Source organism: Helicoverpa zea, chromosome 17, assembly GCF_022581195.2.
Source record: "Helicoverpa zea isolate HzStark_Cry1AcR chromosome 17, ilHelZeax1.1, whole genome shotgun sequence".
Lineage (NCBI taxonomy): Eukaryota > Metazoa > Arthropoda > Insecta > Lepidoptera > Noctuidae > Helicoverpa > Helicoverpa zea.
In genome coordinates, this window is record NC_061468.1 from 6987322 (window position 1) to 7005138 (window position 17817).

Consider the following 17817-nt stretch of genomic DNA (forward strand, 5'->3'; position numbering starts at 1 on the left):
TAGCGAGATTTTCACTGGAAAATCCGCTAAGTAGTGTGGTAGTCCTGCAAAGTTTAAAGTCGAATGCTTAGAACCAGAATTTTTCAAAGCTGACAATTTTATAATTTTAATAAAAATAGTCCCTTATTCAGTATTCCAGGAATCGTAAAATGTTCATCAAAACATTACGTAGTGAGATTTTAGTACAATTTTCTTGTTGCTAAAAAGTCTTGCATGGTTGTTACGCAAACGGTTGTTTATTTTCGTACTGACAGTTTGTTTACGTCGCAGCCAGTCGTTTGTTTCACATTAGCGTGGGCTCGAATATTTGTTATTCAATAATTCAGACTTCTTAGCACGGAGGAAGGAAAGATAGCGGAGATGCCTAAGGAAGGTAGGTCTGGCGTCTTCTTGTAGGTCATGTAACATTCGTCAGGTGTGATCTTTTCCTAGATTTAACGAGGCTCCTTGTCAATCAAAAAATCAAGACTCTTTCAAAGTTGGTCTTGATTGAACGGTGATTTTATTTTGAAAATAATGGGCCGGTTCCACAGAAGGCGTATGAGGGCCACATTTTGGCGCGCTGCTTTTTAAGGAGATTTGGCATTATGGCTAATCATTTAGGAGAATTTGCTTAATATCATCTACGCTAGTCGTTGCATACTCCATGGTTCTCAGTATCCTAGTGTTAAGGTGAAATAGTTTACTGGCTCATTCAAAATATCTAAAAAATATATAAACCGTGAAGACATTGCTGATGTTCCTAGAATAACGGTGTTTTAGGTATTATAATTTTGTTGACTAGTTCAAAAATATTGATCATTTCATTTTAATTAACACATTCAAAATGACATGTATTAAATAAAAAGCCTCACTTGTTGATAATCGGTTTGGTTGGTCGTCATTATTATATTGCCAATGTAAAACAAAAAGTTATATGAGTAATTTTCCTATGAAAGTAAATATTGATATTTGAAATAAAAAGAATTCTGAGAAGGAATCTCGTTATTTACCTTCACAGAATATATGATATTGTTTTAGGAATCATTATTACGACGGGTAAAAGCTTGATAGAATTTACTAGCAAAACAAAATCTGGTTTTATTTTTATTTCTTAGTAGATATAGTTTGAATAGTTTTGATCGAAAAACTGGATACTATTTATTTAGGCCGTTTAAATAAGCCTTTAATAATATTGTTGTTAAAGTTGACAGAGCAGTAGGTAGGTATTTAAACCTCTATGGATGTTTATCTTTATTATATTTTTGGCAGTTCTGTTGGCACTCAAGTATGTTAAAATACATTACGTATTTGTATCAAATTAGGCTATTTCAACCATGGAATAGATTCTTTGATGAACAGAGTTGTATGCAGAAAGCAGTGATTTAGTCACCCATCATCTGCCAAGCCTTTTCCCAACTCTGTTGGGATCGGCTTCCAGTCTAACCTGATGCAGATGAGTACCAGTGTTTTACAACGAGCGAATGCACATCTGACCTTCTCAACCCAGTTACCCGGGCAACCCAATACCACTCGGTAAGACTGATCCAGTAACCCACACAAAAGTGTAGAGTGCACTTCAATTGCAGGGTCCATCAACAAGCGAAACTATTATTGGGTTCGTACTATGAGCTGCATCACTTGAAAATGTAGGTACATTATGCAGCTATGTTTTAATGCAGTTTTCATCATACAAACAAAAGAACTGACATCAAAGCATACCTCCCCTTCAATGAAAAGTACATTTCACAAAATGTAGGTATCCCAAGTCATTTCGAGGTATGCCAATTTCAGACAAAACTCATTCCTTCCGAGTTTAAATATTTTCATTTTACATTCGTCGCGATACCGAGGGTGCTTAGAACTAGAATCTAAAATATTATTGACATTGTCTAGACGCTCATGTTATGAGAAATACGAAATGAAGGTATGGCACTTTTCTTTGGCTGAAAACCCCCGCATACTGCAAACTTTTTGTCGGGCGATAGTTTGATCGGACTCGTAAATCAGTGTGGAGATGAATGGTAACGCGCACATCATAACTATTAGTTATCCACCGCATATCAGATCTACTCAAATTAAAAGTTTGATTGGATTTATTATCTACAAAATGATCTGTAAACCGACAATCGGGCCAATAGTTTAGCCGATAGTATCAGCCTATCAGCCGATAGTTTAGTTTGCAGTATGAGAGAGCTCTAAATATTTCTTATTGGCAAACTGAAGTTAAGAATCCTTAAGATTTATGGTACAATTGGTTGCAGAGTCGTCAAATGTATGTGGCGGCACTTTTCGAAAAATTGTCGCAAACGAAAATTACCCTCATAACTTTGTCTGGTTTTGATTGAGCAGACACCTATTGTTGAAGGAATTTTCTCGATCGAATTAAGATTTATTTTCAGTTCGTTAGTAATGGAACTTTTCTTATTGAATCGGTATGAAAGACGTAATCAGGGAATTTCGAACAAATACATTTACGTACCTACTTATTTTATATGATATACGTATAGTTATGGGCAGAATTATTGGTCTCTGCTATACCAAAACATAGTGTTTTGAAATGGTTCCAAGTCAGATACAGCAGTGTTGTAATAAGCTCATATAAAGTTGGACACTAACTGCTTTTCCATAATCCATGGTCTATAAATTTTAAGCTTTTTACTTCATGTAATTCCTACAGTAGTGTAGTCGTGGTGGCCTAGTGGGTAAAGGACCAACCTCTCAAGTATGAGGGCGCGGGTTCGATCCCAGGTCAGGAAAGTACCAATGCAACTTTTCTGAGTTTGTATGTACTTTCTAAGTATATCTTAGACACCAATAACTGTGTTTCGGATGGCACGTTAAACTGTAGGTCCCGGCTGTCATTGAACATCCTTGGCAGTCGTTACGGGTAGTCAGAAGCCAGTAAGTCTGACACCAGTCTAACCAAGGGGTATCGGGTTGCCCGGGTAACTGGGTTGAGGAAGTCAGATAGGCAGTCGCTTCTTGTAAAGCACTGGTACTCAGCTGAATCCGGTTAGACTGGAAGCCGACCCCAACATAATTGGGAAAAAGGCTTGGAGGATGATGTAATTCCTACAGTATTTTTATTAATTTAACATGTTTCCCTAAAAATTAAAATAAAAGTTCATATTTTGTTTATAATAATACACTTTATCCATATTATTTATTTACGTACACTTGAATAAATTATTGTGATTTTTATTTTTTATTTTTATTTTTTATTTTTTTATTAGGGAAAACAAACAGTGATGAATAAAAAAGATCAAAAGGTCTACATACCTTAACGTCATGAAGGAAAAAAATGAAAATTGACGAAGGTCTTAGCACCGACTGCGAGTATAGGTACAAGGAAAAAATAATCTCAATCTTAGAGAGAGTATTTCATCAAAAATATAATAGCTACCTGTGGAAAAGGGAATACTAAATCATATAGCTCTCTGGGGATTTTTTGCTGTGACGAATTTTTATTTTGTCTATGGCAAAAATATTTTACGCCTTGTGTGTTTCTTTTTCATTTTTTTTTATTATTATGTAGGTAAACTAAAACTCAAGTAATGATGTTGACAGATCAGATGTACCTACATTCTTTTTTTACGTAAACTGTCTCTTAAAACAAGTTAATAAGCCAATTCAAACAAAGACTATGATTTTTAAACAATTCTCATTTCGTGAATGACTAAGTCGACATTCAACCTAGTCGACTTTTGAAAGTTCTTTATTAAAAGTCACTGCAAATTGAGCATTGTTGAATGAATTCTTATCTACTCTACTTGTCTGATTTATTTGAAGTTCTTAAAAGTTCTTTAAGACTGTGATTGTTCCTATTAATATTATAAGACCAACGTGATATTTTGGCAGTTTTACAGAACGAATCAAATGGTACGGAATCACCATGCGTTTTTTAATTTAATTCAGAACTCACAGACTATAAATATCTAAAACTCTAGGAATATATTATAAGCCCGCAATGTTATTGATATTGTATTCACCTTTAATTTCACATCGAACATCACATCCAAAACGGGACAGCCTTAACCTTTAAATAGACAGGAAAATAAAAACAAAAACAATAAAAGTAGCCAAACATTTTTATAACGTAAGTGTAGTCATGTTATTGAAAATCCCTTGGGCCAGTAAACCGTTTATATTTTCTTGTAAGCCCTTGGGTCTTTCTTTGATGTATGGTTGTTTGATTTTCCATTTATAGAAAATAAGCGATTAATTAAGCCGAAAATAGATCTCAGTGGCGTGCACTTGGAGAGGCCTATGTCCAGCAGTGGACTGCGATAGGCTGATGATGATGATGATGATGATGATGAAGCGATTAATTTGCAAAATAGTAACAATTCAAACTCCGTTGTAGCAATTCAAAAGGTACCAATACTGATAGTATTGAATAAATTAATTGTTCAAAATACGGGATGCTATCGAATTCACAATGGCCGATGTTCTATGACACGGGAACAGGAATATTTCTATCAAAATGATATTGACTTAAGTTGGCTTTGATTAAATTATGATTGGTAATTACTGAATTACCTTTGACTGGAATAACTGTCTTGTCAACATTGTTGTTTGCCTCGGGTAGTTTGTCCGATTGGAAATAAATTATTGTTATTATTCCTCTTGATAAAGCTTGGATGTGGCGTGAATATCCGTTGGTCTGATTGATATATTCTACGTTATTAAATGGTCTTCTTTACCTATATTTCCGGTGATGCAAATAGTTTCAACAAATATAAGCACATCGCAAGTTTTAATCAGCCCTTAATCAAGTCTCACACCATTTTGAGTTCCTATTAGATTATGACCACCTTTCCTATCTAATTTCGCAACGAAGTGAAGCCATCTCACCTTATGAGTCTAATTAGCAATTTCGTGTCAGCTATGAATAGAAACTTCTTCGTGAGAAGTGACACTGGAATTGTTTCACGGCAACCTCGTCCCATAGAGTTGTGATTACGGAAATTTCCTCGACGCTCGTCCGTTTGAGCGAAATAGTTTAAATAACTCGTGAGTAGTTCGGAATACTTGGACACTTAAACTAATACAGGATGCTAGCATTACGCTGCGGACGGTTAACTGTTGTAGAACTTTCCGAAGAGGATTAGTAAATAGATCGCCCGTTTTTATAAAGGAGCTAAACAGTGTTAGAGTGTTAAATACAACTTTTGAATTTTATTCAGATTTATGTACAAACAAAAATAAATGAGACAATTTCCCAAGACATATTTATAACGAGCCTTAAACATTTAAACTTTTTAAAGCGTTTCAACTACTCAAACTCTTAACAGTGCAAGTTAAACTCAAGCTTCAATAATTAACACATTGACATTATAGACAACACGAGTCTCTCCTGAATATTGTGTCGTTATTTGTCAAGTTATGTCACAATTTTCTCACCTTTGACATCTGACTTCCACGTGTACAGGTGAAGTGGGTCATTAAACCGTGTTATTAATAACCCCCAATGGAGTGTAACACTGACTCCTTTCAGCCAAGCGTTGACCGAGAAATACCGACATTACTGTCTGGTATTGCAATTCCTTCATTCGTAAACCAATAAAACGTTTTATACAGTAATAATCATAAATCCAGTTATTTACATAAGAAAGTACACTGTTCTCGGAATTTAACATAATTTTGAAACATCAGTTACATAAATATTTTACATAGGTAGGGATGGTGCAAACCGCCGGGTTTAAAAGGGCGCTTTTACAGAAAATATTTGTGATTTTCCGCGCAAATTGAGTGAAAATATTTATGAATAATTGGAATATTGTTGCTTGTTGTTCTAATAAACAGGAATATATAATTACGTTGAGTTAACCTACCCTAATAATTTAATTTATTCATTTTAGAAGAACACAAAAGTTGATGGTTGAATATTAGTTGAAGCCACAAAAAATAAAAGCTATCAATCAAATTCAACTCTGATTTTATATTAACTGTAATGTTATCGGTATGTATTTCTCTTTTTGAGTTCACCCATTTTCCAACAAAAATTTCTTAAGAGATTTTTCCTAAAATAGATTTACTAGGGGAACCCAAAACTTTCTTCGTATTGACTAACTCACTTCACGCTATATTGGCAATATCCATGGCGTTGTCAATGGGATTTCAATATAACTTCGTAAGTACGAGTATTATTTACTTACATTATCGATATATTAGATATATATCGAATATCATCACTATTCGTGGAATCACCTATCGCCTCTGTTTTGAAAGTTTTCGCTCTCTATACCTTACTATAACTAGTCTGAAATGAAGAGTTGTACGAGTACCTCTATGTTATAGCAAATCATGAATATTTCCCTTTCATTAATTTCGCCGGTTAATAACGTTTACCGCGTTTATAATATGACCAAAGCCAATGACAGCTGTATTGTATGAACCAGTTCGGAAAGTAAATGCAACGTAATTATGTTGTATATTTATTTACTTGGAAAAGGCACTCAGGAGCGAGCGGGGTTTCATATTACACCATTGTCGTGTTTCTTTGAAGGTTGTTTCAGTCACACGTTAAACTCAATGACACTGAGACCGACCTGAGAATTGAACCACATGTTTAGAAGTCACATTTAGCGAACATTAACTATAATTATATTTTATTAATATAATTTCAAACATATGGCAACACATTTAACACTATGGTACTCGATTACGATAATAGCCTCTTTTATAGAGCCCCTGCACAGTGCAAACTAAGTCAGCCCATAGTTGATCGGGCTCAAAAATGAGCATCGAGATGTAGAAATGCGCACACTACTATGATTAGGTATTCAGCCAGTATCAGACCCACTAAAAATTTTGATTGGATTCACGATTGACTCCAAAAAATATTTTCAGCCTATCACCGGACAACTATCGGCCGATATTTTAGTCTGCAGTTTGCTGGGACTATTAATGTGTTTTGCTCTTATTAATAAATATAAATAGCAATGTGAACTAATGTGCCGTTTTTAGCATTTATCTTAATCTTTAGGCTATAATCATAAATACAGATCAAAAGGCCTTATAATAATTTATTTGAGTACGTGTATAGTTTGGCTAGATAATACCTACTAATGGGTATCTTTGTCTAGATAGTTTAATGGATAGGTATTCAATGGTACCTAATATATTGTGGAATAAAGTATGATATGATTATGGCAGTTAGTAATGAAGGATCATTCATCATATAATGTTACTACAACTACAGTCACTGAAACGCAACTGTACTCAAACATCGTTCTATCTTTGTCACAATTAAGTTTTGTGCGACAGAGATTTTTAAGTAGAACTTAAAGTTAAGGAACTTTTGAGTATTCAAAGGAAACTAAAATTGAAAGTTCCGAACATCTTCAACTCGTGGTATGACACCTATGTATGTATATAAAACAATTATTTTTGTTATTTAAACAAATGATTCATAATTTCAACGCAAACTAAATATTTACGTCAAAGGGTGTCAAAAAATTGGTCTTCGTTGCTGTCTCACGGCTGTGTATCCAATAGGCTGTCAGCATTGCCACATTGGATGACAATTTATTTATTTATTAAAGGGTTTACCAACAGTTTCTGTGTAGATAAAGCTAAGAGTACAATTTTTGTTATTACTAGGACTTACACAGTCGCCAATACGTTAACCAAGATACGCTAAATAATGATAGAATTTAAACTAGAAAATTATACAAAACAAAAAACACTTCTTATTAAAATTAAAGTAAAACTAAACTTGTTGCAATAAATAACACATAAACTTATGAGAAAATTAACAACTGTCTTAGAAATACTTACAACTTATAAAACTATATTATTCTATTAGACAATACTTAAACGTTGGGCGAAGTAAAAACCAGCCCTTGAGTCACAAGACGTGTCTTCTAAAATGGATGCGTTATATCAGTTGTCATTTGTTCCAGGTGTGCACAATAGGAGTATTAGCGAACACAATGAACATAGCAGTGCTGACTCGCAGAGACATGGCGGCAGCTCCCATCAACCGTCTGCTGAAGTGGCTGGCTGTAGCTGATGTCTTCGTTATGATAGAATATGTACCCTTCGTTATTTATCGACATTTGGTGAGTTAATCCTGCCTTATATTGTGAATTACTGTCCGTGGTTTTGCTTGAATAAGATGGGAACTACGGTATATGTGCACCCAAATATATAACCTACAGCCGTCCTGAAAATGCCCTATCTATCGACGGAAATAATTTTATACTGACTCTATTTGACCAATCGAGCCAACAGTTACTGAGATTATCTCGTTCAACCAGATGCACATACAAGCCGTTCAAATTATTAATGCAATGTAGTATAAATATGAGTTTGTTTTTTTTATTTGTTAGGTAAAATGACTGAACCAAAATATATAAACTGCCAAGCTGTTCCTCGAGTTTTCTAGTGCTTAAATATGTTGTTACAAAAGGCTGGGAAAATGCATAGTGAAATGATAAATAAAATAACACAAGCAAAACTGCATGAAACAGTAGTAAATAGAGAGCACGTATATTTGCCTAACGTGTTACGTGAACGTTTTGTTGTTATATTTGGGAACACGTTCTTGTATTTATATAGCAAACGATTTACCTTTCAGACATGAAGTAAATGAAAACTTATAAGCGGTCATTCACCTTTGGATTTGGCATTATTATTTTTATAAATATCTTATTAAATAAAGCAATGTCTGTGCTTATTTTTGAGCATAATACTCTCAAATGTATATAATGAGTATACCTACGTGAAAATCAAAGCTTTTCTCTTGCCACTTAAACAGAAAATTTTATATTCTTTTATAGTTTACTCAGTCTGGTTCATTGACTCCGAACCGTGATAACATGAGAATTTATGTAGAATACCAATGAGTGTGTCATTAAATAGAAATAGATGAAAATCTTTAAACAATTGGTTAGCGAGTGTCGAGAACGATTTTCGGACGATCAAAAGCCTTTGATGTTTTTTTAGAAATTCCTTTTGGTAGTAGTTCAATTTCGGCACTTTAATTGCGTTTTGGTCTTCCAAAAAGGATCACGTATATCCTATTTTGACGATGTTTTATAGTGTTTGGAAATATTTCTGCGTTAACGATATCTACAACATTATTCCTAGAAAATAGCATATTGTAGTCAAAATAGCATAAATTACTAATATCTATGTAATTACTAAACTAGACTGCCTTATCTGTTCTATTCATCATACACTAATTCCTAGGAATCGATAAATACTATCTATATCGCAGAGCTATGGTACTTTGAAACATATTAATGAAATATATAGAGGAATCATATTTCTTGTCTATTCCATTAATGTGTAGAGTCTATAGTGATAGATATGATATATGAAGGGGATCGTTGCTAAGTAATAACCGCAGGGCTCGATCGATCACAGGGTTATGCAACACTTGGTGTGGTAGGTCCGTGGATGGGTGACCATCTTTGTGGTGACGAATTCCTCCATGTTTCGGTAGGCACGTTAAATTAGTAGGTAGGTCTTTTGAATATATTTGGCAAACAGTATTACGATTCGATTCGGTTGGGTAACTTGGTTGACGAGGTCAGTTACGCAGTCGCTGCATGTAAACACTGCTACTCACTGTACACAGATAGTCTGAAACCCGTGAAAGAACATTTTTGATCTGGGTTCGGGAAGTAGTTCCCGCGGGACACTGGTAAAACCGCTGGCTGTAGCTGGTGTTTAATAAGTATAGTAATGTGAACATAGGAGCAACAGTTCGCCGAATAACAATTAAACTTGATTAGGCAAGCTACATCACACTAATCCAGATTGCAAGTAAAATCTATATAACATTACAGCTTACCGAGAATTTCACACAAGAGCAATAGCTTCTATTAGCAGTATCACTTACCTACGGCCTGTGGAAACTGTTTAGTGCTCCCGGACAATAAGTAGCCAATAGCCTTTCTCAATAAATTAATAGGCTATTCAACAATGAAATAATTTTTCAAATCGGACTCGTAATTTCTAACGAAAGAGTAAATTAACAAACTTCAGCTTTAGACTAAAGATTACTGCCAAATAACCGACGCATTACAAATGAAACTGAAAGTCTCGGGTCATCTAATTCGGGCAATATATACAGCAATCAAACAGCTACAACGTTTGGGGCTTACCGCAAATATATCTCAGGACAGATTTCCGATCCGATGCCCGACACCACAGACATCTCCTCTGACATTCCTGTCCTTGAACCGGCCCTTGGTCCCTAATCATGGTGTAAGCTCATCTCTTAAAACCATTGGGAACAACGTAATAAGAGCTATTGTTTAATGAGCGGGATTGGTAATAGGGTAACAAGGGAGTGTGAAAATGCGTTAGCTTGTGTGTGTTTAATTTGTTTAATTTGTGTGCGTTTAATTTGGCGTGCACTTGGAGAGGCCTATGTCCAGCAGTGGACTGCTATAGGCTGATGATGATGATGATGATGATGTGTGCGTTTGTTGTAGCGTAAGGAGGTTATGCAATTTGTAGGTCGGAATTGCATGTTAAATTGCATTGTGCGATTGAAAATACTATTTGGCATAATACCCAGCAAAAACACTTGCGCTCATTTGGCTCAGAGGCTTCAAAGGCTGCCCGCAATTTCGATAATCGGTGACAGATTTTTTAGGAGAAAAATATAACAAAATGATGGCAATAATAATGTAAAGCACGCGTCCTATAAAAAGTAGGTCAGAAAATCCTTGTCAGAATATTCTACAAAAATTCAGACCTATTATCTTTCCTACAAAAAATCTGACGTATACAGCCTGAGAGCCATCCTAAAGACAACCTGATAATTGAAATCTCAAGTACTACTTACTTCAACCAATAAAGTACTCCGGAAATCTTTAGATAACAATGTTAGATCATCTAGAACGCGTGCCCGAACCTAGATAATAGAACATTGTATAATGAACGGCCGATGAATGGCGCCGATTCTTCCATTGTGTTCGCTGATTTACTAGCACTGTGGTGCAGCTGCTACTATTGTCCGGATAGAAATAATTTTATAAATAAAACTGCAGCATTGATATTTTTCCTTGCTAACGGCGAGGTTATGAAAAGCGTACGTTTATGTCTTGCTTGTTTTGTTATTATAATGATACAGTTTGTTATTTCAATGCAGTAGAAAACTATTCAATAGAGACTATTATAAAGAAAGTAATTCTCTGAGATCGCAAGTCGTGGATTTTAATGATGTAAGCTTTAGCTAATGACATTTAGTAAGATGGATACACCTGTAAATAAAATTACGCATTAACGCCTACGGGTTTTAAACGATCACACCGTTGACAGCAAAAGAAGTCTTTTAAATTTTATCAACGACGACAACATAATGGTTTTTTCGTTGGGGACCACTCTTTGCCAGTTTTATTGAAAAATAAATGGGTCAATGGATTCTGTGTTTTCCTCAATTTTACCCAACTATTGACCCAAATATGTTAGACATGAGTGCAAATGACGTGAATAAATGGTTTATAAACGATTCTCCACTATTTTGTTGTTGTCATCAAAAATATTTTAGAGTGAAGACAAATTGATGTAATGGTCCTGGAATATGTAATGGGATCTGATAAATTACACACATGTATCAAAAGTAAATATAGGAACGTTTTTTCCATTCACTGTTGATGACACTTGCCGTGAAAATGGCCTACGTATATCATACACAAAATGATTAATCCTTGACAACATGAATGAACAATTGTAGCAAAAATTTTATCCTCTGTGCAAAAATATATCTTTTCAAAATTACATTTTTTTAAATTGCTTGACAAGTTGATGTAAGAAAATATACTGGTATGAATACAGATGACAATAATTCACTTTGAAAATACAATGTAAGCGACGTTTCTGAACGAGAATTTTATTCTGCAGGTCTTGCCGGAGAAATTGGATTTCCCGTACTCCTGGGCTATGTACTTGTTGTTCCACATGCACTTTGCTCAAATACTGCACACCGCGTCAATTTGTCTGACTCTCTCGCTGGCTATATGGAGATATTTGGCGATAAAGTAAGTATATTCCTACATCTTTTATTTATTTTTGTGTCTTTGAAAAGCAGCTGATATGTAGTTAGGTAAAAACAAATCGGTCTTATGTTTTACTAAGACGTTAGCGTTCAATAGCATATGCCCTGAATAGTAAAAGGTTTTCAAAATTTTTATCAGGCACTGTTAATATCCTACAGGTTATTTAAATATTTGACCTTTTGTTATGGACATCATCTGATTCTGACAGAAATAATTTAAAAGGTCAAATTCATTAAATCCTGCTGCACGGCGAGCCTGCACTTCAGTTCTCCAGTACGAAGTCAATGCATTTCATCTGAATGGTTGCACATTCAATGTAGGTTTCACAAACTGTCGATGCAATTAATATTTGTCAAATACAGACTTAGAACTTTGTGAACTTCTGCTTTGTATACATCTAGTACTGGGCTTGACACCTTTGACAGTACAATTTAAAATTGAAGTCCATATTTTAATTCTGAATTGAATTGAAACTTAAAATAAATTGCGAAAGTTTAGGAAGTGGAAACGATTTCTTAACACAATATTAAAACCCTAAGACGTAAAGAATGGGTTCATTCATTTTATTTCTACGAAAAAATAATCTAAAAACAGTTTAATATAAAAATAATCTCAACATTGCGAAATTCAAGAGATCTTTAAATCACTTTTCGGCGTTCTATACACTCCCAACGTTATTCAGTTTCCATTTTGTTGAAAGCTTCGGCAAACAGTACGAAAATCAGTTAAACATGGTGCTTCAACACGATTGAACGAGTTTCAACAACGGGCTAATGGTCTGATAGACCATTGCTTACAAACGTCGAGTCACTCCATTTGTCGCAGACGATGGTATCAATTCGTTGAAAATGAGCTGACTGATCTTGCTGTTTTAGTGCTTAGGGGCTCGTTAGTATTGAATACTGATTCGAATAAATATGAAATGATACCTGTATGATTAAAAACAATAAAAATAATAGACATGAGCGATGGAGACATATAAAAAACTCCGAATATTCGGGACGTCCGTTAAAAAAATGAGCATTCTGCTAGAAGCGTTATTGTCTAATTATCTATGTATGTAAATAGATGAGGACACAAAATGCTCAAGGTAAGAGAGGATTAAGGCGTTACACTGTCCTTTCATCCGACAATTTCTCTTTATTGAAGGTGAGATCAGTAGCAACCATGATTAATTAAATTGGGTTTCCAGAACGCCACATTAATTAATTAAGCAAATACTTAATCCTTAAGCAACGGCAACTTGTTACTCGTTTATATTTACTAAGAAACCTATTAATTCTGTCGGCTCTTTAAATTGAAGCGTAAATACCATCTCATTATAAAACGCAGAACTCCCCTGAGGTTAACTCGTAATTTATTTTGTTCGACATAGAAAATATATAAAACTCTTTCATACACGAATATTAAATCCATTCTTTACTACCTGACTGTTGAAAAAGATCGGATGCAGCGATATCGCTTATCATCCTTTGACATTTATTTGGACAATTTCATTTTCGTAAAATACAATGAATGAAGAATATTTCCATTGTATTTTGCCAGAAACCAATTAAATTACGCATATTCTGAAATAAAGGCACTTATTTCCAGCATTTGCAGATATCAATTGGACATTTGCAACGTAAATAATGAGTCTTCCGAAATGGCGGTCATTTGGCCACGTTCTGCGACACTGAAAGACGAATTATTGGCATCGTGTACCCATTAGTTTGCTGTTCGTTGACTTTTCCGATAGTTCCATACAAAAAGGATATCGCCGAAGTTGTACGTTAAAGTTTCCTATATGATACGCTCTTCCACGGAAAATCGCTAAAAATCTTTATTACCGAATACGTTTAAAATTCTTTCAGTAAGCGATGCAAATAAAGTGTCAGGGATTGAGTGAGCGACATTCCTTCGCGTGCTTATTGCATACGTATCAAAGGAATATTCCTCAAATGAAATACCTCTCCACAAATCAGATGATTTCTTGTATCCGAATGCAGCTCACATTTAAATACGATGTATTTTCCAATCTGTTTCAGGTACTCGGACAAAAGTCATATTCTGTGTACGGAACGAAGATGCAGTATTGCGATATTGACCAGCTTTATATTGCCGCCTATACTGTGCGCGCCGACCTTTATGGTAAGATACTCATTTATTTTTTTATTAAAAGAGATTTTTTTGCGTAAAATAACCTTCTCCAGAGAAGAAACCTTGGTATTTTACATACTTTTTTTCATACATTGTGAGCTACATCCAAAGTGCGGATCTCACAATGAAGTTAGAGCGAACACATTAATTATGAATATATCGCTGGTTTGATTAAGAGACGCATAGCAAATAGTGCTGAACATCACATACATATATATATATAACAATGCTAACATATACCGCGGTTGTTCGTTTGCACAAATTCTACAGAAGCGGCAATCATATTAGCGAAGCTGAAGTTTCGCAAATGTTCCAATTTGATTTGAATTTTTATCTCTCCTGTTACCCGGATGATCCACTAATGTAATATAGATTCGAAGGTCTTGTAATGCCGACACTTTGGGAATATTACACATAGTATGTATCATAACTAGAACCATATTAAACTTAATTAAAGTACATATATAATACTCTAAAAGATAAGTTTCTTATGGAACTTACGTAAAAACAAATGATGGTATGCATTTGTAAGCTTATAAACTAAACATTCACTTGTTTTATTTTCCTGTTAATTCTTTTCAATTGTTCGTCATTGAGTATTTTCCATACAATATCAATTATCATCGAATGTGTTCATTGTTCATGGAATTAGCATAGCTATTCGCGCGGCGATGTTGTCAATCATTTGGTCACGTTAACAGTGGACAGCGATTAGGAGAATTTGTAGCTCCGGACTGTGATCAATCAAATGTAGCTATGTTTACTATAGTACCTCTTTACGGTCTTCAAATACTCAGGAAATTCGCCGTCTATTCAACACTGTTTACATCAAGTTTATGACTAAGAAATAATAAAAAGGAATTTATCTTCGCTTACAAACTTTGTGAACCGGCCCGTAATTTCGTTGATTAATTTCACTTTTTGTTTGTTTTGAACTCCAAACGAGACTTAATACAACTGGGAATTTGGCATTTTTAAGGAAATGTTTACTCTTTTTCTACAGGTTTTCGACATACACACAAAAAACGTGACTGACCGTTTTGGAAACCCAGACATTGCATACCACGTGGACTCGGACTACGAAGGGACACTTTACCAAGCCAATTTCTGGGTGCACGGCGTTGTGATCAAGTTATTACCATGTTCCATTCTTACTGTCATTAGCGTCTGGCTAATACGAGCGCTATACAATGCCAACCAACATCAAAAGAAACTTAGGAACTATAACGCTTGCCCCGCAGCTGAGAAAATGGTGAAGAGGCAGAATAAAGCAGACAAACGGACTGACAGAACAACGAAGATGTTATTAGCTGTGCTCTTACTATTCCTTGTGACGGAACTGCCTCAAGGCATTATGGGGCTGATGAGTGGATTACTCGGCTGGTGTTTCTTCAAGCGATGCTACGATCTGTTCGGGGAGCTCATGGACTTTCTGGCGCTGTTGAACGGAGCCATCAACTTCGTGCTGTACTGCTCAATGTCGAGGCAGTTCCGACAGACCTTCAGGCAGCTGCTTCTAGAACCACACCTGGCGAGGTTCCTGCCTCCCACAGCATCGCATTCCGACTCACACAACCAGAACACGTAAGTTTTACACAAAAACACCAACATTAATTAAAAAATAATAACCCAGCATTTTCATTTCGCTTCGATTTTGCCTTTCATGTTCGTTCTAATTCAATTTTCTGCTAACTGCATGTTTTGTGAAACAATTTAAAACTATGTTCATGAGCCATGAAATTGTTTCCCCCTGCAGGTGCACTGAAAAGATAAAAAGGTAACTACAGCCGAGCTTCAATATAAATACGGATATGTGAGTAACTATTGCCTTTGCATTTTTAAAAGAGTTTGCGTTCGAAGTGTTTTCTCAACTGTGTTCCTGTCACTGTTATTAATACGTATGTATGTTCTTTGTGGGTTGCACTGCATGGTAAAAATAAGTCTTTATCTTCTACTACTTTCTTCTTAAATTGACACATATGGATGGAGTACAAGTCTTATTGTACTTGTAAATCTGCCGAAATATGAAGCTAATATTTGAATTTTATTGGGCATGCCGTACAAACGAGATCGCACAAAATATTCTGGCTGTCGCATAGCTCGCGTCAATTGCTCTCACGCTGGTCATTACCGCCATATGTGCTTCTTTCACTCGTAGCTTATGTACGAATGTTACGCACACATTTTTTTATTAGAATAGCTTTTGGTTCAGCCTTTCTTTTTATTTTTTTCGCACACTTATTTCTCCACAAGTATTATTATGACTTATTTTTAGGCTTTTTATGAAACATTTCTAGTTTGTGTTCTAGATAAAAGCAAAAATGAGTGTTGTTATCTCATAAATGTATTAGAGGTCACTAATGAAAAAGCAAGTTTGTCCGCTTTCCCAGAAAAGTGGTTAATCCGATTAAAATGAAATTTAGTTTCGAAGCAGGTATGACCCTAAAAACTTACATTACTTAAGTTAAAAGAAAGGCTACTTATATCTGGTTGCGGCAAAAATTTGTCCCGGAACCGCAGAAACAGCTATTTGTTAAAGAAAAAATATTTTCGTCCTAGTTAACAACATCAAAAGCATTTCTAAGAAAGAGGTTATCCAATAAAAAGGGATTAGACGCATTGTTCAGTGTTCTGAGCATGCATTAGTCTTGTGTGTCAAATCTGACCTAATTGCAAAGCCCACTCCGACTTTATGTTAACCAACTTTAAGCTGCAGATTTGAAAAGCAAAGTTTGTGTCATTAAGTTGTATTTATATTTTAAATCCTCTGAGCTCTGTAGCAGTATTCATATTTTATTCCACTTTAAATGTTGTTCAGGTAGATTGAAACGCTTTAATGTTTTACAGCACGTGTAGGGAATTACATGTTTGCTTGTTAGATACTTCTAACCGTTACTTTTATTCAAACTATAATTTTGGGATTTTGGGATCCTAACGTTCCGTTAGTATGATACTGCATGAATGGCAATAAAAAGTAAGAATCCCTGAACGTTTTTTGATAGCAAAAGTTATCAAACCACATTACGACATCATTTTCTTACAAGATACCTTAGATAGCGTGGGTAAAGTGCCGATACATAGTTATCTTTGTTAGCACCTTCAAATGAGAAAATAACTATCTATTACACCTTTACGTCAAAGAAAAGAAAGAAAGGTATTTATAAAAGTAGCTACAAACAAGGATTTTTCTTTATGCTCGCGAGGTATTTTTATCACATTGTGGGCAAATCCGTGGGCGTCTTATATTTATAACTTCTTTGGCACACAATGACTCATTTTGCAAGCTTTTGGCACGTGTACCTACCTTTTATGAACAGGACTCTTTGGAGTCTTCAAACGTATCCAAGACAGCATTTAATTTAGCTTAGATTCATTCAGTCTGACATTCAAAGGTCCGTTTTTGAAAGCTTGCTGTCGACTGCACGTGCAGCGAATGCATGAAATCAGTCGATATCTGAGGGCGACTGCACATGCTGCTGTCGTTCCGATCCAAAACGGTGCGGCCGATTTAATGCAATGGCGGCACGTGCGGTCGGTAGTTGCAGCCAGCACCTAGTATTCAAAACGTACCTTTAGATTAACCCTAGATTACTACTCATGTTGCGACGCACAAAGAAACTACTCATACGCTTGCGAGGCGCATCATATTTACTAATGATTTTATTAAAAACCTATT

The 17817-nt window shown here is 35.3% G+C and overlaps 1 protein-coding gene across 2 annotated transcripts in view; it reads left to right on the top strand.

Moving 5' to 3' along the window:
* LOC124638357 (G-protein coupled receptor dmsr-1-like) overlaps window positions 1–17817 on the top strand; it is a 67954-nt gene that overhangs the window by 46672 nt on the left and 3465 nt on the right. Inside the window, exons 3-7 of one of the 2 annotated variants that reach the window (XM_047175297.1) lie at window positions 7890–8048; window positions 11848–11984; window positions 14030–14132; window positions 15145–15725; window positions 15898–15954. In XM_047175297.1, the coding sequence (XP_047031253.1) occupies window positions 7890–8048; window positions 11848–11984; window positions 14030–14132; window positions 15145–15725; window positions 15898–15922 (1005 nt within the window). In that variant the 3' untranslated portion in view covers window positions 15923–15954. The remainder of the gene's footprint in view (window positions 1–7889; window positions 8049–11847; window positions 11985–14029; window positions 14133–15144; window positions 15726–15897; window positions 15955–17817) is intronic. The other variant, XM_047175298.1, reaches the window with a different exon arrangement.